A 21199-nucleotide genomic window follows, 5' to 3' on the forward strand; every position below is an offset into this window, starting at 1 on the left:
AATCCTAGTCTCTGATAAAACAGACTTTAAACCAACAAAGATCAAAAGAGACAAAGAAGGCCATTACATAATGGTAAAGGGATCAATTCAATAAGAAGAGCTAACTATCCTAAATATATATGCACCCAATACAGGAGCACCCAGATACATAAAGCAAGTCCTGAGTGACCTACAGAGAGACTTAGACTCCCACACATTAATAATGGGAGACTTTAACAAACACCCCACTGTCAACATTAGACAGATCAACGAGACAGAAAGTCAACAAGGATACCCAGGAATTGAACTCAGCTCTGCACCAAGTGGACCTAATAGACATCTACAGAACTCTCCACCCCAAATCAAGAATACACATTTTTTTCAGCACCACACCACACGTATTCCAAAATTGACCACATACTTGGAAGTAAAGCTCTCCTCAGCAAATGTAAAAGAACAGAAATTATAACAAACTGTCTCTCAGACCACAGGGCAATCAAACTAGAACTCAGGATTAAGAATCTCACTCAAAACCGCTCAACTACATGGAAACTGAACAACCTGCTCCTGAATGACTACTGGGTACATAACGAAATGAAGGCAGAAATAAAGATGTTCTTTGAAACCAACGAGAACAAAGACACAACATACCAGAATCTCTGGGACGCATTCAAAGCAGTGTGTAGAGGGAAATTTATAGCACTAAATGCCCACAAGAGAAAGCAGGAAAGATCCAAAATTGACACCCTAACATCACAATTAAAAGAACTAGAAAAGCAAGAGCAAACACATTCAAAAGCTAGCAGAAGGCAAGAAATAACTAAAATCAGAGCAGAACTGAAGGAAATAGAGACACAAAAAAACCTTCAAAAAATTAATGAATCCAGGAGCTGGTTTTTTGAAAGGATCAACAAAATAGATAGACTGCTAGCAAGACTAATAAAGAGAAAAAGAGAGAAGAATCAAATAGATGCAATAAAAAATGATAAAGGGGACATCACCACTGATCCCACAGAAATACAAACTACCATCAGAGAATACTACAAACACCTCTACGCAAATAAACTAGAAAATCTAGAAGAAATGGATAAATTCCTCGACACATACACTCTCCCAAGCCTAAACCAGGAAGAAGTTGAATCTCTGAATAGACCAATAACAGGATCTGAAATTGTGGCAATAATCAATAGCTTACCAACCAAAAAGAGTCCAGGACCAGATGGATTCACAGCCGAATTCTACCAGAGGTACAAGGAGGAACTGGTACCATTCCTTCTGAAGCTATTCCAATCAATAGAAAAAGAGGGAATCCTCCCTAACTCATTTTATGAGGCCAGTATCATTCTGATACCAAAGCCAGGCAGAGACACAACCAAAAAAGAGAATTTTAGACCAATATCCTTGATGAACATTGATGCAAAAATCCTCAATAAAATACTGGCAAACCGAATCCAGCAGCACATCAAAAAGCTTATCCACCATGATCAAGTGGGCTTCATCCCTGGGATGCAAGGCTGGTTCAATATACACAAATCAAGAAATGTAATCCAGCATATAAACAGAGCCAAAGACAAAAACCACATGATTATCTCAATAGATGCAGAAAGGGCCTTTGACAAAATACAACAACCCTTCATGCTAAAAACTCTTAATAAATTAGGTATTGATGGGACGTATTTCAAAATAATAAGAGCCATCTATGACAAACCCACAGCCAATATCATACTGAATGGGCAAAAACTGGAAGCATTCCCTTTGAAAACTGGCACAAGACAGGGATGCCCTCTCTCACCACTTCTATTCAACATAGTGTTGGAAGTTCTGGCCAGGGCAATTAGGCAGAAGGAAATAGTTAGGAAAAGAGGAAGTCCAATTGTCCCTGTTTGCAGATGACATGATTGTATATCTAGAAAACCCCATTGTCTCAGCCCAAAACCTCCTTAAGCTGATAAGCAACTTCAGCAAAGTCTCAGGATACAAAATCAATGTGCAAAAGTCACAAGCATTCTTACACACCAATAACAGACAAACAGAGAGCCAAATCATGAGTGAACTCCCATTCACAATTGCTTCAAAGAGAATAAAATACCTAGGAATCCAACTTACAAGGGATGTGAAGGACCTCTTCAAGGAGAACTACAAACCACTGCTCAACGAAATAAAAGAGGATACAAACAAATGGAAGAACATTCTATGCTCATGGGTAGGAAGAATTAATATCGTGAAAATGGCCATACTGCCCAAGGTAATTTACAGATTCAGTGCCATCCCCATCAAGCTACCAATGCCTTTTTTCACAGAATTGGAAAAAACTACTTTAAAGTTCATATGGAACCAAAAAAGAGCCCACGTCACCAAGTCAATCCTAAGCCAAAAGAAAAAAGCTGGAGGCATCACACTACCTGGCTTCAAACTATACTACAAGGCTACAGTAACCAAAACAGCATGGTACTGGTACCAAAACAGAGATATAGATCAATGGAACAGAACAGAGCCCTCAGAAATAAGGCCGCATATCTACAACTATCTGATCTTTGACAAACCTGAGAAAAACAAGCAATGGGGAAAGAATTCCCTATTAAATGGTGCTGGGAAAACTGGCTAGCCATATGTAGAAAGCTGAAACTGGATCCCTTCCTTACACCTTATACAAAAATCAATTCAAGATGGATTAAAGACTTAAACGTTAGACCTAAAACCATAAAAACCCTAGAAGAAAACCTAGGCATTACCATTCAGGACATAGGCATGGGCAAGGACTTCATGTCTAAAACACCAAAAGCAAGGGCAACAAAAGCCAAAATTGACAAATGGGATCTAATTAAACTAAAGAGCTTCTGCACAGCAAAAGAAACTACCATCAGAGTGAACAGGCAACCTACAAAATGGGAGAAAATTTTTGCAACCTACTCATCTGACAAAGGGCTAATATCCAGAATCTACAATGAACTCAAACAAATTTACAAGATAAAAACAAACAACCCCATCGAAAAGTGGGTGAAGGACATGAACAGACACTTCTCAAAAGAAGACATTTATGCAGCCAAAAAACACATGAAAAAATGCTCACCGTCACTGGCCATCAGCGAAATGCAAATCAAAACCACAATGAGATACCGTCTCACACCAGTTAGAATGGCAATCATTAAAAAGTCAGGAAACAACAGGTGCTGGAGAGGATGTGGAGAAATAGGAACACTTTTACACTGTTGGTGGGACTGTAAACTAGTTCAACCATTGTGGAAGTCAGTGTGGCAATTCCTCAGGGACCTAGAACTAGAAATACCATTTGACCCAGCCATCCCATTACTGGGTATATACCCAAAGGAATATAAATCATGCTGCTATAAAGACACATGCACACGTATGTTTATTGCGGCATTATTCACAATAGCAAAGACTTGGAACCAACCCAAATGTCCAACAATGATAGACTGTATTAAGAAAATGTGGCACATATACACCATGGAATACTATGCCGCCATAAAAAATGATGAGTTCATGTCCTTTGTAGGGACATGGATGAAATTGGAAATCATCATTGTCAGTAAACTATCGCAAGAACAAAAAACCAAACACCGCATATTCTCACTCATAGGTGGGAATTGAACAATGAGATCACATGGACACAGGAAGGGGAACATCACACTCTGGGGACTGTAGTGGGGTGGGGGGAGGGGGGAGGGATAGCACTGGGAGATATACCTAATGCTAGATGACCAGTTAGTGGGTGCAGCGCACCAGAATGGCACATGTATACATATGTAACTAACCTGCACAATATGCACATGTACCCTGAAACTTAAAGTATAATAATAAAGAAAAGAAAAAGAATATGAACTAAGAAAAACTAAAGTCTAACAGGGGAAATGTGTCAGAAAAAAATACCAATGTAGGTTTTTGAATATGTGAAGGAAAAACTGATTAAATTATGCAGATGAAATAAAAGTCAAAAAAAAAAAAGAATGGAAAATAAGTCACTTTGATTAAAGGTACTGAAAGTTGGAGTAGATTTAAATGTCCTTTTGTATTTGACTATAATTTCTATTAATTGAAATATTTTAACCAATTTAACCAGTTGGTTTTGTTGTCACAAGCATGATATATTCATTCATACAGTAATGTTTATGAAGCACCTTCTAATGTGCCAGACACAGTCTGGCCATATATGTGTATATTATACACACACACAGGAGATATATATATTTATGTATAGAGAGAGAGTTTTAAGTATGTAGTATTGAGTATTCAATACTATTAATTCATTTAAAAATAATTCTTGCATGATAACTACTTGGCTATCAGGTATCTGCTAGACCTTGAGAAGGAAGTATGAAGGTAACTAAGACATATTTCCTATTTTTCTGAAGCCACAGTCTGGCCAAATTCATGTAACTTGATGGCAATTTGCAGAGAATTTCAAAGTCAGTCTGGGGATCATAACTATTTGTACTGAAGACAGAAAAAATAAAAAGGGAAAGAGAAAAAAAGGACCATCAGAAAAGAAGCTCTAAAGTTGAGGAAGAAGATATTGAGAGATTTGGAAGACTATAAACAGAAACAGACATGACTAATATCTAGCGTGAAGAGGGCATATAGGAAAAGAATGTGATGTAAAAGCACAGCTCTAGGAGCTGCTAATTGTATCACAAGCTCTAGTTAGCAGAATAGTAAACTGCAACCTTGTATTTTGTGCCCAATGTTGAATTTAGTTGAATTATAAAGGAGCGACGGAAAGATTTCCAAAGGCTGAAATATTTTCTAAAGCATATCAGATGTTCAGTAATAATGCAGTCATCTAGGGTAGACAAAACAAAGTTTGTGGACATTTGAACTTGCATTGATTTAAGAGATTATTCAAACCTATATTTATAAAATCATTTTACTCTGAATAGTCTATTAAGACAATAGTAACTTAGCTATGATCTTCCATTGCTCTAATGGATCCAGGCTACAATGTCATGAGCAAAGGTCAAATTTTTAAGAAACAACCCAACAATATGAGCAGCGTGCCATCAAAAACAAGCTTCAACCCTGTAATTATGTAAAGGCCTGCACAAATAGGACAGTCTTTTAACCTAGAAGCTCATTCTGTGCCCTAAATCACACACAAAGGGAAAATGACGGCATGCTATCTCAGGTGGAAACATAAAGTACTTAACTGGGTGACACATAATTGAGGTGGGTACCTGCTAGGACTTCAGTGGTCACTGGAGAAAAATAAAAGCAAGAAGGAAGAGGTCAGCAGTACAACTGGAGTCACAGTGGGGATTCTAGCAACCCAGTGCCAGAAACAATGGCTAATATGGCTGAGTGCCTCCTCTGCTGACCTCTTCACCTGTATAATGCTACGTGCATCTAACAAACAGAAGCCCAGTACACAGTCACCAATGCCATTCCCATTTTACAGATGCAGGAACTGAAGCTGAGAACGCCTATACAACATGCCCACAGGCTTATGGTCTTCTCTCCAGTCCTCCTCACCTTCAGGCTGAAGAGCTGCAGAAAGTCATGGCATTTATCCTGCATTTTTCTCCATTTGCCTTGCAAATAAATGCTGACAACACGAAAAAAAAATAGTTGAAATAAAAACACCCACAAATAACAGCTTGTCTTTTCCCCCAAGGAGGTAGACAGAATGAAAATAAATGAAGCCATCATTCTTTATTGGATGCTGGCATGAATCTTGAGCTGGTATGGAAGATTATTTGCTGGATAAACTATTCTCATTTTATATATTTTTATGCATTTATAAAGCTTATTTCAGCTAGGCCTTGTCCCATAAAACCCAAGGGAATTGTAGTAATTCAAAAGTGAAGATACTTTTTGAAATGGAACTAGAACAGTGGTGTAGAAAATGGGTAAAATGAGAAACAAAACTGGATTCAATAAGATTGGATAGATCAGTCTGTGAAGGAAAGTCTACAGGCAGCTATTTCAGGGTGAAAAAGAAAAAGTGGTTCTTCAGATGAGAACTACAATTGGCTGCCATAGGTTGGATTCCACCTAAAGATGTGTTTTATTTGCCCTGTACAATGGTTTACAAATATCCAAGCCAACACTAAAAAGCTGTGAATTTCCATATAAAACCAAGATTTCTGGCTTCTCTTAAAACACAAGTCCATACTAAGTCCCCCATTTCCACTTGCGATCAGTTGGCAGGGCCTTGCTAGAGTCTTTTCTTTTAGACAGTAGTGAACCCTGAAATGGCCCATGTCCGCATCACTCCTTTGACCCTGTTCTCTAGCCTCTGCATTCTATTATCTGCCATGCCTTGCTGACCTCAAAATTTGCAGCTTTCACAACCCAGACGATTCACAGGTGTTCAAGTTGAAGACCAAACTACTGGCTGACCTAATGTTAGCCAGTTACCATCACCTTGTGTAATTCAGTGAGGCCAAGTCCCAAACACTGACTATATAGTAAGACCTCTCCCCTTTCAGAAGCCCTCAGTGGCGCAGTTTTAAAATACAGCCCTCACATTTTTGACAGTCTTCTCATCAAGCAGTGGGGGCCTCTTTCTCTGGAATCAGGGTTTCTTGGGCTCTGTGACTGCTTGCCCAATAGAATATGACAGAAATGATAGCTGTGTCAGTTTCCAGGCCCAACCTAAGGAAACTGGCTATTTCCACAGACTGTATCTTGGACCATTTGCTGCTAGAACCCAGCCACCATGCTGTGAGGAAGCCAAAGCACCTCGTGGAGAGGCCAGCACAGGGAGAACACAGCCAGGTCGGTGAGCCACTTTGGAAGTGGATCCCCAGCCCCAGGAGAGCCTCTGCAGCATGGTACCCTCACTAGGTCCCGCCCAAATTTCAGATTCATAAACAAAGTAAGTGACTGCTGTAGTTTTAATCCAGTGAACTTTGGGATGGTTTGTTATGTAGCCATCCATAAACGGAGCACCCATTTGGTCTGAACACTGAGAAGGGCTTTCACAGCAGATGAGGGAGGACCAGGAAGGTGCACTTCCCTAAGCGACGGCCCCCAGGTGGCCTTGCTCACCTACCTGGCCGATGTGCCTTTGGAACTGCCATATTCATTACTCTTCCTCCATCCTGAGGTTTGGGGGGAGATGCAGTGAACCTGCAGATTCCCGATTCGGAAGGGGTGCTGGAGGTCAGACTGTCCGTGTACTCATTTGTCCCTGCCGTCAACTGCTCAGATGACGTGTCTGATATGAAGCACTCTGTGATGGTGAACTTGGCGTGCCTCAGTTGCTCTTCCATCTTGGCGTGTTCGTAGGCCCTGGCCAGTTCTTCGTAAGTGGAGGAGGCACTTTCTGTGGAGACCATGCTGCTTCTTGCTCGATCTACACCAGGAAAGAGAAAAACAAGACGGACGACTCACCATCAGAAGTCTGAACCAATGGCATGGCCCTTCCTGGCTTGGGGCTGTTTTCTTCCAGATCATGGTGGGACCTGGTAGGAGTTCTAGCTCCTTGGCAGAGGCTCCTGCCTTAGGCAGTCTGAGGCCAGCTTCACAAGTCTCAGCAGATCCGGCTAAGGGAAGCTTTGTGGCAACCAAATTGCTGAAGTCAGATGTCCCAGCTTGGGACATTTCCATAAATAAGTAACGCCTTCCCTTTAAAAAAAATCCTGCTTTTAGTGAAAACAGTAGGAGCGGCAGCAGCCCCCTCTCTGCTCCAACCTGCAAATGGATCTGTGCCCTAGAGACTCTTTAATTGGCATGAATGATTTGAGCTGCAGTTCAGCTTCTGGGGCCTCAGCTCAGGAAGGAAGATGTGATGATATTTAGAAATAAAGATGTCATGTTGCACGGAAATTGGCCACAAGCCAGAATGGCCCCCGACCCCTGGGATGCGTCTTCTGTTGTGATTACCCTTTATGGGGACTAGAAAACCATCAGGACAAAAACTGGTGCCCACATGCCTTTGAGCTGGGCCACGCCATCTTGGTCAGGGAGATGTCTGCATTTCAAATGCACTAAAAAGTTTTAGGGTCTCCTCTGTGTGGAACTCTGAGACTCTTCTAAGAGAAATCACAGCCATAAAAATAAATTCACATGGCGACGATCCTCCTCTGGAACACTGTTTTTGAAGTATATCATCAAGAACAAAAGAAAAATGAGTATTAAAATTTCCTACAGCTATTAGATTCAGATGTAATTTCTTTTCAAAATTTAAGAGGGGGTGGTGGGCAACCCGGTGCTATTCTTAGTGCCTGTCTTCTCTCTGAAGTGAAAACTTGGTGGTTGATGGCATAGACTGGATGACTTACCTTATAACCAACCCGTTTAATTGTCAAACGGATCAGCCTGTGTTCCCTATAGAGGGTGCTATGACCTCATCATGTAACTTCAAGTGCTGTGTCTTAATCTTGGAGATGGTAATGGGTCAGACGCCCTCAGAGTGTAATCAGCAACTACTGCAATCACGGGGGTGAAAATTTAAAAATGTCTCTATTTCTCCCAGTGGGGTAGGAACTAAATGGAGAAATAAGCTTGGGTCTAAGATTCAGGACACCTGCAGAATAGATGCAGTTTGGCTCTGTTTTGCCCTGTGTGGAGTAAAGGCTGTGCAGTTGTATTAGTAACTGTTAGATAAACCGCGTAACAATTTGAAAGTGACCTTCAAAAGAACATAAGTAAGAGGGAGGAAGCCCTCTCTCCGCTCCCCAAGGAGCCCAAGAAGCTCAAGGTGTGGGGGCCATGCTGGTCCCCAGGGATGGAGGAGGCAGCGTCAGGGCCTACCTGTGTCTTGTGAGGGGCTGACGCTGTAACTGTCGCTCTCTTTGTCTACTGATCCTGCAGCCCTGGGTGTTGGCAGCCTCCAGTCTGTGGTGAGGGTGTGTGCTGAGATGGTGGGGTGGGGTCGGTTGAGGGTCCACTGGCTGGCATAGCGGTTTCTTGCTGTGGGCCCAGCCTTGGCATTCCTCCTGGTGGTGGGATCTGTGAAGAGCCAAGAATCATGTCTGTCTTTGTCTGCAGAGGAGTGTGGTCAGCTGAGAGCAAGAGTAGAGGTCAGTGCCACCCACCCAGCACTGCCGACTCGCCCACGCCCTCCAGGAAAACTTCCTTGACTTCTCCTGTGCAGAGGATACTTTCCCTTTCCTTTATGGCTTGAAACCTTCATCTGATACTTACGTGTTTAATCAGCCCTGCAGGGAAAAGAACACCCTACTTGGATTCAGAAGTTACATATTTGAGTCTTGCTCTTGGCCTTTAATAATGTTATGACCCTTCTAACATTAAAAGCTAGAAATGGAATGAGGGGAGACTGACAACAATTACAGGACAAAACAAGAAAATTTCAAATAGTGTTGAGGATTATAAAGAAAATAAAACCAATTACTGTGCTAGAGAATGACTTGAGAGAGGTACTTTGGTTACGATGTTTGCAACTGCAATTAAATGGATGATAGTACAAAAAATAACGTTATGACCCGATGCACATCATTTAAACTTCCTGGGCATCATCATATTCTGTAAAGCAAGGAAGCTCAGCCCAATGTGTTCTAACATGACCTCCTTTCTACATCCTTAGGTGTTGTTTTGCGTGAATCACGTCCCCCCAAAAGACATGTTCATGTCCTAACCCCCAGGACCTCAGAATGTGTGATCTGGTTTGGAAATAAGGTCATCACAGATGAAATTAGCTAAGACAAGGTCATATTGGAATAGGGTTGGCCCTTAATCCACTGTGACTGGTGTCCTTATAAGAAGAGGACACAGACACAGGAGGGGAGAGGGCCATGGGATGATGCAGGTGGAGACTGGAGTGCTACAGCTGCAAGCAAATACATTTCTGTGCTATGAAGCCACCCATTTGGTGGTACTACGTTAAAACAGCTCTAGGAAATTAATACAGATGTTGCCTGTATTTTTGTTTCTCATATTACTACTCATTGTTTTAATGATGACTGTTTTATTCATTAAGTTGAAAGCTCCTAAAGCAGAGGGACCATATTTTTATGTCCCAACTCTCCTTAAGCCCTTGCCTATGATAGCACATCTCTTCAATAGAATTGTCCTAACTTTAACAGAGACAACTTGGGTTATTTAATATGGAGAACAAAGGGTTAAGCTGGTGCCAGATGGGTTTCATTTTCTCTAAATCTGGAACCAAAGGCAGCAAGTCTATGGGGTGGACGGAGTTCTTAGCTCAACCCTTTGGTGAGGTAAGAAGAAGGATGTTCCACCAGCAGAGACTGTCAGGTACCAGAATGGGCTACAACATCGCCTCTTCTGGAATTCTGTGGAAAATGAGAGAGGTTCAGTTACCTGGAATGATTTTTCTGGGGCTCCAGCCTGGAGGCAGCTTAAGGTCCTAGATGGGTCTTTTCTACCTTTGAATTCTCTTCTTCTCAAGAGCAGTTTGATACAGTTATATTTCAGTATGGTCTGGCCACTTCTAAACCCAGCAGACTGTATTCACTGTTGGGCTCTCATGAAGTTTCAAAGGAGCAAAACCGACAGGGCCAGCCTGTAATGTTATTGCACCGATTTATTTATGTGCTTTCATGAGCCTGGCAGTGTCTCCAGGGCAGGGGCAATGGTATCCCTCTGTGGATCCATTCATAGAGCCTACAATAATCCCTGACATACAGAGTTTTCTGAAGGAATTCATAGACCTAGGGTCACTTTATGAAGGCAATGGAAGCTCAGAGAGAAGTGACATAGCTGTTAACGTGATAAAACTATAACCCAAACCTTCTGCCTTTTCAGTTCAGATAATGCCTGTTACTTGACCACATATGGCCAAATCCTGAGTGTCTAAGTTTCCTAGTGCTGTGTCTACATGACCCTGGCTTGCTTATAATTCCATGTTGGAATGTGAAAGGCTAACACTGGGAAGGTGCAATGACTTTGTTTTTAAACGGGAGATTTCCTCATTGCAAGTTTCTAGTTAATTCGACTTTGAATCTAATCTATCATTCTGTGTTGCTGGAGAGGTACGTTAAGACGGCAGCCAAAGAGATAGATTTTAAGATCTCCTAAATCATCAGAATACTCAATATTGGTAAATATTCTCTGGGGCATTGATTTTAAGACACATTTCATCCCTTACTTGCACAATTCCATGGAAGACTTCATTAGAAGATTTTTTTGGCCTTGATGAGAATGTAAATGAGTTATGCTGGAGCTCTTCACAACCAGATATGAATGATAATTGGGTTTCTTCACCGAAATGCTAGGAAAGAGGCCCTCAAAAAGACAGAAAAACATTATGATGGGGAAGAGGCTAAATGTCTTCCAGGCACTATCGACTTGATAAGTGGAGCTTAAATAAGTGAAGCTTGTTATTTAAATGCTAATGAGTCTTTTCCAGAAAATTACCCAGTCCCTTACATAAGTTTTGAAAATTCTCATTTTTATTCTTCTTTAAGTTTCTTGCAACTACAACTGTTGTAGCTCATTCTGAGCAGGTTTACTTCTGGCATGGAAGTTGGGGGGTGGTTGGGGGGTATAGTTTGCTAGTCCCACTTCAAGGATACACTTATTTTCCCCAGTCCCCCAAACCTTGACCCTCATTTCTTCTGCTTGAGCTCACTCCCCAATGGTGGGGCAAAGATCTTCACTGTCATAGCCCCTTTCCTCATTGAGATCACCCTACTTGGAAAATTCCATGGGAAAGTCGCACATGCAGCCTTGATTCAAAGCCTGGTCTCTTTTCAAGTTAATTTTATTCATAATCTCTTTTTTCTAGATGAGGACAGTTTTACTGGTGGCCTGATAATGTTGAAAATTTAGGTCATGATATTAGTTTCCTTAAACCACAGCCCTCAGTTCTGTTCTGCGCTAGGCAGGCATCCTAGGGTCAAAATTGCCTCAGTATGTAGAATACTGGGGTATTTGACACATTTATTTTTTAATAATTTGGTTTTTGGAGCCATTGTTTTGTACCTGAACTGAACTCTGCTGTATGATAATTAATGACTAAGATAGCAGCTAAAATATAATTTTTACTTGGATTCCAAGGGAAGCCTTTTTTGTGTAACTCACTAGCTCATCTACTAAGCAAATAAACGCTGGGATTTACTGCCCCTTCATGGAAAGTATTTTGTTAGGCTCCCAGCATTCTAATATAAATAAAACTCGGTGATTAAACTTCATGCCTGCTCAGCAGCCCATGAGTTGGAGGGCACAGGATATAAATAGCTCATGGCCTTTCAACATGGGGTTTGAACCCTAATTAAGCTTCTGCCCATTGAATCAGATTATTTTAATTATCCTGAGTTTGGGATGAGAGAGGATTTTGTAGATAATAGGTTACAGAACATGTCATGTGTACTGTGATCATGGTATTAATCTGCTTTCATCTGTGCCATTGGTTTCCATATCTTGCAGTTGTGGAGGTCCAGCTTTACATAACGAATTTACTAGTTGTCTCAGAGAGAGGATGAAACTGGGAGATCTGAACACTCCCTCATGTAACCAAAAAATATTTATCTAGCACTTATTACATCCTGGACCACTGGATGCACCTCACCCACCCCAGGTATTTCCCTCAGGGCCACTGCTAGTCCCATCCTGGGTAACAGAGGGCATTTTTTCTTTCAAAGTCTCAGCAATAAAGATTCAAGTCCATGTTGTAAGCTCTTGTCATTGAATGTGAAGTCTATTCTTTAGTCTCTACATATCCTATATGTAGTATCTCTACCTAAAGGCCACGTAGAATGACTGAGAGTGAGAGCTTTGGAATTAGGCTGCCTGGGCTGGAAGTTCATATTCACTACTCCCTGGCTGTGTCGCTGGCCAAGTGACCTTGTCAGACAGACCTGCCTAATCCCCTAGTCTCTGAGACTAGGTGATGTCATCACCCATGTTAAGAGCTGTCCTGAAGTTTAAATGAGATTAATGTGCCCAGGTGCTCCGGGCACATGGGACAGGCACAGCTGGCCGTGCCCATGATTCCTATGCAGCAAACATGACTCAATGTCTTTTCTTTTCCATTCCCATTGTTCTGATCTCAGAACTTGATGGCTGATTGGTATTTATCCACTACATGCCTGTGTCAGACACTGTGGCTGGTATGGGGATGAGGACATGGATAGAGTCCTAGTTTTCCAGTGTATTATAATCCATAGGAAAGACAGAGAAGTAATCAGTGCAGCAGAACCAGCCAAGGGATGTGTTTTCACTACTGACAGAGATAAATAGCAAATTGTTATGATTTCTTCCATCCTCATAAGAATCTGTTGCAACCCTCTGGCAAACTAATAAAATGCCTAGAAACATAACTTCTACAATGCAGTCATTCTGGTATGCAAGCAACATGTTTTAGATGCTTTTCTTAAAGAATTCTTGCAATCACAACACAGTCCTAACATATAAAATAGAATCACGATGTGTTCTCCAGCTGAGAAAATAGAGAATACAAATGATTCTCTGCAAGTATGCCAAACTGTGGTGAGAAGAACCGGCTCCATGGAATTCACAGAGGTATAAACACCTGGGCAGAGGTGAGAAGCTCTGGTGCAAGAAGCTAGTGGGGGACTGTGCTTCAGAAAGTTCATGGGTTTCACTCTTGAACCCACTGTAGGGCCAGTCACCTACCATTTCTAACTCTAAATAAAACACGGAGTGTTGTCAGTCCCTCACACTGTGGTTTTTGAGGAAGATTTAATGAAAAAAATGATCCAGCAGATCTTTTACTAATACAGAGGGTTTTGCAAATGCTAAATTAATAAGCTCAATTTGGAGAGTGAGGGGGGAACCAGAGACTGATGCATGCATTTGAGTAGATTTGCTTGATGTTGGTAAACATCATTTAGTGAAATTCAGCACAAAGGACAGAAACATTGTTCTATAAGCTATAGTGTTTCCCTGTGATCATCAGGCTAAGCCCCAGGGACAGCATCTCAGCACTCTCAGAATGAAATGCACCTGCCAGGCACTGGCTTAGGGGACCCTGAAAGATGAGGACAGCTGTTTCTCTGTCTCACCTTTTCCCTGCCTTTCACTGTGCTCCAGTGCCACTTCCATCCTCATCATGCAGGGAACCTTGGGAGTTTTCCCTGCTGCCCCCTCTGCTCCTGCTGTGACTCTGATCTTGTTTCTTGTCTTCCCCTCACTGGAAGTTCTCCTGAATGACTTGGACCCAGGAGAGCCCCTCCCACTGCTCCACACGCCCGCTGACTCACCATGGCTTCATTCTCTTTCTGTCTAGGACTTACTGAGAAAGGAAAACTACTTTAGTTCCATGTCTAATGTCTGCCCCTGACTAGGATGAAATGAATGTCTTTTTGCATCTTACTCATGGTGTATCTCCATCATACAGCACTGAGCCATATACGTAAAGTGAAACCTGAATAAATACTTTTGAGTGCTGAATGAACGCATTAACATTTCCAGCCCTGCTTCCAACTTTATAGCCATGAGATATACACACACGTCCCTCCCATGTGCGTCCTGCCTGGCACTCGCTGACCACTGGTTTACAGTATCTGCTGTGACTCCGGTTCATGTCTCTGTTGATATTTTACATGCCAACAAATCAACTTCCCCATTATTCTGGGGCTGACCATGCAGCTGGAAGGTTGCCAGTGCTTTTGTTTTGGGCTGCTGCTTCTCCTGTCTTAACTATTTATGACTAGCTTTATGCATTCTCGGCTGCTAGCTGACCATTGACAGGGAAGCAGAAATGCATGTTGCTTTTTACCTGGCAGGAAGAACTGATGTGCCGGAGGGGTCCTGCCCTGCTGCGTTACATGCAGGAAACATTTCTAACCCTTGGGGCAGTGTTTCTCAATGTGGGGTCCAAACGGCCAGCATCAGAATCACCCAGGGTGTCTGTTACCATGCGGATTCCTAGGCCAGAATCTCTCGGGGGAGGCCTGGAACTGATATTTAAATAGGCACCAGGTGATTCTGATGCATGTAAAGGTGGAGAACGAGACCCAGGGCATATGCTCTGTTGTCTCTTTTGCCTGCTCTTCTGCCACCGTTTCCAACAGAATGCTGAAGCCAACGCTGCATCGCTCTAAAAATCTAATCCTTTCAATATCTGTAACTTTTTCTGATTTAGCAGCAAAAAAGTGGCTCTTAAACCCATTGGAGCAGTGTCTTGGAGTAGCAGCAAGCCACACCAGGCAGTTCACAAGGGAGAAGCCAACGGCTGAAGAGATGTCAAAGCCCTTGAATCTTTTTTTTTTTTGGAAACAGAGTCTCGCTCTGTCGTCCAGGCTGGAGTGCAGTGGCGTGATCTCAGCTCACTGCAAGCTCTGCCTCCCAGGTTCACGCCATTCTCCTGCCTCAGCCTTCTGAGTAGCTGGGACTACAGGTGCCCGCCACCAGGCCAGCTAATTTTTCGTATTTTTAGTAGAGACGGGGTTTCACCATGTTAGCCAGGATGGTCTCAATCTCCTGACCTCGTGATCCGACCGCCTCAGCCTCCCAAAGTGCTGGGATTGAGCCACTGCGCCCAGTCTGGATCATTTTTTAAGAGGAAGGCTCTGGCACACACCCCTTTGCAAAGCTAATTCCCACTCATATCCCGTTTATGTCTTCAGAATGTATTAATGTGATCAAAGAAGAAAGGGGGTAAGAAGATTAGACAAAAGGAAGAGGTGAAAGACTTCTTTAGAATGTAGAATATTCTTGAAAACATTTTTTAAATGAATTTCAATGCCTGCTGAAACTGTTTTCTGTATATTACAATGTTATTTCGTAGGCAATGGGTTTACTTCATAAAGCTCACTGCATTTTGCAAATGCTTCCCAAGCTAGGATTTATGAAGAATAGCTTTTAACATTATAATAGTTATTTTTCTAATAATAACACACTATTCTAAGAATGTAAATTTTTGCAAAGAAATTGATTAGAGATTTGAAAGCTAGACGTCAAAGTTTCCAAAATGATAATAATCAGGACATCAATTTCTCAGTCTTTAAAGAGATTTAGGAACGATTCCAATTATGAAGAAATAAGAGTATCTAATTAATAAGCTCTAGATACATATTAGGGGATTCACCTTCATTGCAGTAATTAATTTCCATATATTATGGATGCAAATATTAATAACAAAATCCAACATAATCTTCACATTAACTAGAATTATAATTTTTCTCAAACAGCGTGTTCAGGGGCAAAAGCATAAGCTTTGGGGATAGATGGGTCTGTTTCTGAATCTTGGTTTTACTACTTATGTGTGCAACTTTATACTGTTTGCATAATTTATCTGAGGCTACAGTTTTCTCATCTGCAGAATAGAGGCTATGATACCTGCTTCACGAGTAAGTATCTTACAGGATTGTTGCAAAGATAACGTGCATGATATCATCGTTCTATCCCGATACTGGCATACAGCAGATACACACTAAAGTAGATTACTTTTTTCCTTTTCTGTGTTGCCTAAATTAAAAAAATAAATACATGTACCTGAAATTTCTAGCACTTTTTATAGTAACCAATACTAACAGTAATTCAACTGACATAATAACAGCCAAGATCCATCAATAACAGCTCATTATCCCAATTAGGGATGTTATTATACCCATTTGTTTCTCAGGCATAGGTATGAAAAGCCACACATTTTCATTTGAGAGAGAAAGAACATTACTATGCTTTCAGCATTGTTAACACCCACACATTTTAAGCGTTGTTGACCACTCACTCGTTCCCGGCCGAGCGTCTGAAACATCCACTAAGGGCCCAGTGGCCTGAGACACGGATTGGTAATGGACCGTGTGAGTGACCGTCAGGGACTTCTGCTTAGCTGCCTCTCCAAAGTCAGCATCCGTCAACAGAACCGTGGAGCGATCATCTACAGGATGGCAGGAACACAGAAAGCCAAACACGTTTATCTCCCTTCCAACCACTCCCTGGCCTTTTCTCTCCTGAGGCACTTGTGTTATTGTTAATGACAACCACAATAATAGCCCCATCTAAAGTGACAAAAATGATTGCAAATTCAAGCACTGAATTAGCATTACTCTAGAGTGCTAGGAATAGAAGCTTCTTCCTAGGGGTTGGCTTTGGGAGCAATGAGCTAAGAAGAACCATGACTATGCAGAGAAGGAGCTCTCTTTTCTCTTTGGGCTTGGCTTTTCATTAAGCTAACATTGATTTGAACTCTGGATTTATGTGTTTGTCAAAAGCTTCTCTGAGACATCTGCAATGCCAGCCCCCTCACCAGTGATGAGGCTGTCAATGAAGACAGGTCCCTTTGGCTGCTGGGAAGCTCTGTTTGCAGGACTAGAAAATCGCCACTACAGTTCTCTCTACTGAGGTTTGCTCTCATTCTGAACTTGGCTAATGTTTGGAGGGGAAATAAAAGAGAAGAAAACATGCCAGTCTTCAGAGCTTATTGATTGCTCTATTTTAAAGGACTCAAGGTATGTTCCTTTTCTTCCCACCTCCTGTAAGCTTTAAGCACTCTAGAACATCCATTAACTGACTTCTCCTACATGATTCACTTGTCAGACTTCCCAAGTCCTACTGCCGTGGGCACTTGAAGGTGAGCGAGGCAGGAGCCTGGGTTTGGATGGGTTCTGGGCATCTTAGTGCTTAGAGCAGGAGCTGCTGTTTGAGCTGGGTCATTATTTGGTGGGCCAGGATTCTCATTACTACCTTGTGATATGTTTCATACTTTTTAAAAAGCTTTTTTACTCCAAGGGAGACTTTGGCTAGGATATACAGATTTTTCATAAATTTTCAAAGACTGCAGCCCAGGATGCTGTTGCTAAGAGTTTATCAGTCAGCAGGGACCATACTGCAGCCCTGCCCTGACACTGCAACAGGGATGCGAAAGTCGTAAACAACACAGCTCGACTTCTGTGCCCAAAAAAGGCTCTGAACAGAATGAACCTTACAAAATCCAATTACTCAGTCTCTGGCAGGAAAGGAAAGCCTCTCAAAGTTAGAATAAAATTTCCTGGCAGAGAAATAGAGGAAAGGCTGCCAAGATGTCTGTGAGTATCCCAGTGCATGGTGCGGTGAGGTTGGCACCACAACAGGTGCCTGGGCTTGGCTTGGAGGTCCGGCCCCGTGGCGGTCACTCGACTCCTCAAAGAGGGTGGCTCTTCCACAGAGACAGCTTCCTACAACTGGACCCAGCACGAGAGGCTCCGTGTCTACATTTGTTTTTCATTAATGATGGGATATTTCACAGTTTCTAGCAGGCAGGCCCTTTTAGATCACACCAGATGATCAGCGGGGCTAGGTTACACACTTTTCTTGGAAAATTTTGGGCGCCTGTCTGAGCATGAGGTTAACCATTCATTCTAGCTGGAAATTAATGTCACTGTAATACTGGATTCTTGTGGTCAGAGCCCAGAGCATTTTGAAGCACCACAGTTCCACTTCCCAGTAATTAGAAAATGCCATCGACCAATTGTCAGGCATCACAAGGAGGCCAAGGGCTCTTGCCGATACATGATCCTGCATGGACTGGGATGGATCTCTGGCTAAGGGTCATATTTACAAATGGAAATGACTGGCAGGCTTCCTCTGGTGTTAAGCCCCCAGTGACCAGCTCTTGGAAGGCCATAGACCACTCATGGCATCTGCCTAGCTATCTATTTTCATAGCCATATGTAGGATTATTGTCTAGTGAGGCGCATTTAGCAAATATTGTAACCGTGTTATATAACCATGGTGACCTCCACAGACTATGTAACCTCTCTACGTCTCAGTTACAAAAGAAACTTTTCCTATGTTGGCTGGAAGGGTTAAATTAAATAATGCATATAAATGACTTATAAAATTATATGGTCAAAGGAATTACATTCTAATTTTTGAAATTTTTTCAAAGGAAATTTTTAGTTTTAATGCCCAATCTACTGGGTGAAACAAAAGAGATTCCAGGTATACCTTCCCCTTTCCCAAAAAAAGATAATCAAAAGCAAAACATAGTAGCTTATCCCTTGTCCTGATACAAGCAAGCTAATAAAATCTTGTGTACTTTAGGGCAGGTAGTGCCACCTCCCATACATGGTTTAACTGAAGTGTTTCACTGAAGTTAGCTGATCAAGAGCCACTTTGGACTTGACCAATCTTTCTTCAAGTGCTGCTATGCCTGGACCAAATGTGACTTCAGCCAGGGGAACCCAGGCCTTAGAATTTAGGAGCCATTAGGTCAAGATGTCTCCAGTGGTGGGTGGGGCAGTAGAAGGGTGATGGTTGATGGAGGAGGTGTTCTGCCCACCTGGTCTCTTACCACTGCCTTCCCGGCAGGAGGCAGCTGGGCTATGTGCTGAGAGTCAGGCAGTTTATCCAGACCACAAGAAAGGGTTGTCCTGGGACTCATGCCAGCAAACACCTTCCAAAACAAACATAGCCAGGTTTGAAAAGAGGCAGCCTCAGAGCCTGCCTCAGGGTGTTTCCATGGGCACTCAAAAGCTTGGATAACTTCTGGTTGAGGGTTTCTTGGAAGCAGCCTGTTGGTGTGGAAGCAGGTGGCCTGCTGCTGTGCTAGCTGTCATTGGAGACAGACAGCATGGTGGTGAGTGTGGCCAGGTGGGGAACCTGGTTCTGCGCCTGTCTCCGTGACCTTGGAAAGCTACACAGACCTCTCTACATCTTGGTTACAAAAGCAAGACTTCTTTCATATGTTGGTTGAAAGGTTAAATTAAGTAATGCACACGAAGTGCTTATAAAAACTATGTGACATTTACAGAATTCTCAATACATGTTAGCTATTCTTCTCATTATTATTGGAAAGGAAATATAAGGTATTTCACTCCGGAATAAATAGAATAATCGAGGCAGGCAGTGTGGGGTAATGGACTTCAGGTGGAAAGAGGCTGGGAAGAGTGAAGATACCTGGGTTCTGGTTGAACAAGCCAGAAAACCTCAAGGTGGCTGTTCTGAAACCCTAAAACTAGGGCCCTGGTGTTTTTCCCAAAGTGCTGCTGGGGAAACAGCTGCAGGATGTTTCTGGGGCACTGGTGTGGGGGAAGATACCCTGTACAAAGACATGTGTTTGTTTAAGTGTTAAGTACAGTTTAAAAGTTTTATTTAATGAAGGCTTGCATTATCAGAGTTGATGAGGGGGGCACGGAGTGGATTTTCAACCTGGGGCTTTAGAGTGCAGGCCTTCTGGATTGATGTGTATTCGATTACAGATATTTATTCCTTGGAGTGGCATCCGTAGCCTCCCCTGGAAAGATCCCAAATGGATCAGAGCTGAGGGATTTCTGTCCCAAATGCCTGGAACTGACTGGCATATTGGCATATATGGTGGTATATATAAGTCAAATTTTCTGCACATTTGCTGGTACTGATTCTTCTTCACAAGAACAATTCTCTACCTTCTAGCTTTGGTACTCATGTAGCCTTCAAGACGCTCTCCTAATATTTCCCACACCCTGGGGTTTGGATTGAGAAGGCATGGCTGTGGCAGCCACTTTGTGTAAAGTGGCAAATAGGGCACCTTACCAATGGTCTCCATCGTGTCTCTCTCTTCAATCAAAAGCTGAGCCCTGGGTATGTCGATGTGCATTCGCAGGGTCTGCTGTTGCTTGCTTAACGTATCTGAAGTCCGGGTATTCTTACTGGGAATAAAATGGGGTAATGCATTAACAAATCCAGTTCAGTGTTAACATTCTACCAACATGCACCTGTATACCAACTTAGTTTATTGTCTAAATATACAAATACCTTGTGGGGAGGGGAACAGAAAAAGTACATACTATGAAAATGTTTCCTTCATTCAAATGTTATTTATTAATATTAAATTTCAGCTGGCTGGGGAGTTTCAGAAAATACAAATTGTCAATAGAGATTGGCTCTACATCTACCAATAGAATCTTTAGAAAGTTCTCATTTCTTGTGTAAATGCTAAATGAAACAAATGAAAAGCAATTAAAAACCAACAGCATTTTCATTTGTCAGATGTGAGATATTCCAGTGATGGTGAGGAATAAAGCACCAGATATTCCAAAGATGGTGAGGGAAAAAGCACGTGCACCAGCTGTTTGTCGGATGGGAGTTTTACTAATGGATTTGTATTTATATCTGGTATCATTTTATTTTTGTTCTAGAAGCAAATCACAAACCTTGTTAGCTTCCCTGACATTAGTTTTCCTAACTGATAGTACATTTTAGAATAGAAAAAAAGCAATTACTATCATAATTTAATCTCAAAATTTGTGTACCAGAAAATTACTCTTAGAGTGAGCTGTTCTCTAAAAGTAAATGAAAATAAGTAGTAAAACTGCATGGTAGAATCGGATTCAGTTGTAGCCTGCAGTTAAAAAAAAACTCCACGTTGCACAAAAATCTAAAAAAGTCAATAAAGACCTTAATTAGCAATCCA

The 21199-nt window shown here is 42.0% G+C and overlaps 1 protein-coding gene across 3 annotated transcripts in view; it reads right to left on the bottom strand.

The window, feature by feature from the left end:
• DSCAM (DS cell adhesion molecule) overlaps positions 1-21199 on the bottom strand; it is an 827811-nt gene that overhangs the window by 22981 nt on the left and 783631 nt on the right. For 2 of the 3 annotated variants that reach the window (XM_034948080.3, XM_063601283.1), the window contains exons 29-32: positions 20320-20435; positions 16529-16705; positions 8692-8889; positions 6989-7291 (exon numbers count right to left, since the gene is read on the bottom strand). In XM_034948080.3, coding sequence (XP_034803971.3) covers positions 6989-7291; positions 8692-8889; positions 16529-16705; positions 20320-20435 — 794 coding nt within the window. The remainder of the gene's footprint in view (positions 1-6988; positions 7292-8691; positions 8890-16528; positions 16706-20319; positions 20436-21199) is intronic. The other variant, XM_063601284.1, reaches the window with a different exon arrangement.

This window comes from Pan paniscus, chromosome 22 (assembly GCF_029289425.2).
Source record: "Pan paniscus chromosome 22, NHGRI_mPanPan1-v2.0_pri, whole genome shotgun sequence".
Taxonomy (NCBI): Eukaryota; Metazoa; Chordata; class Mammalia; order Primates; family Hominidae; genus Pan; species Pan paniscus.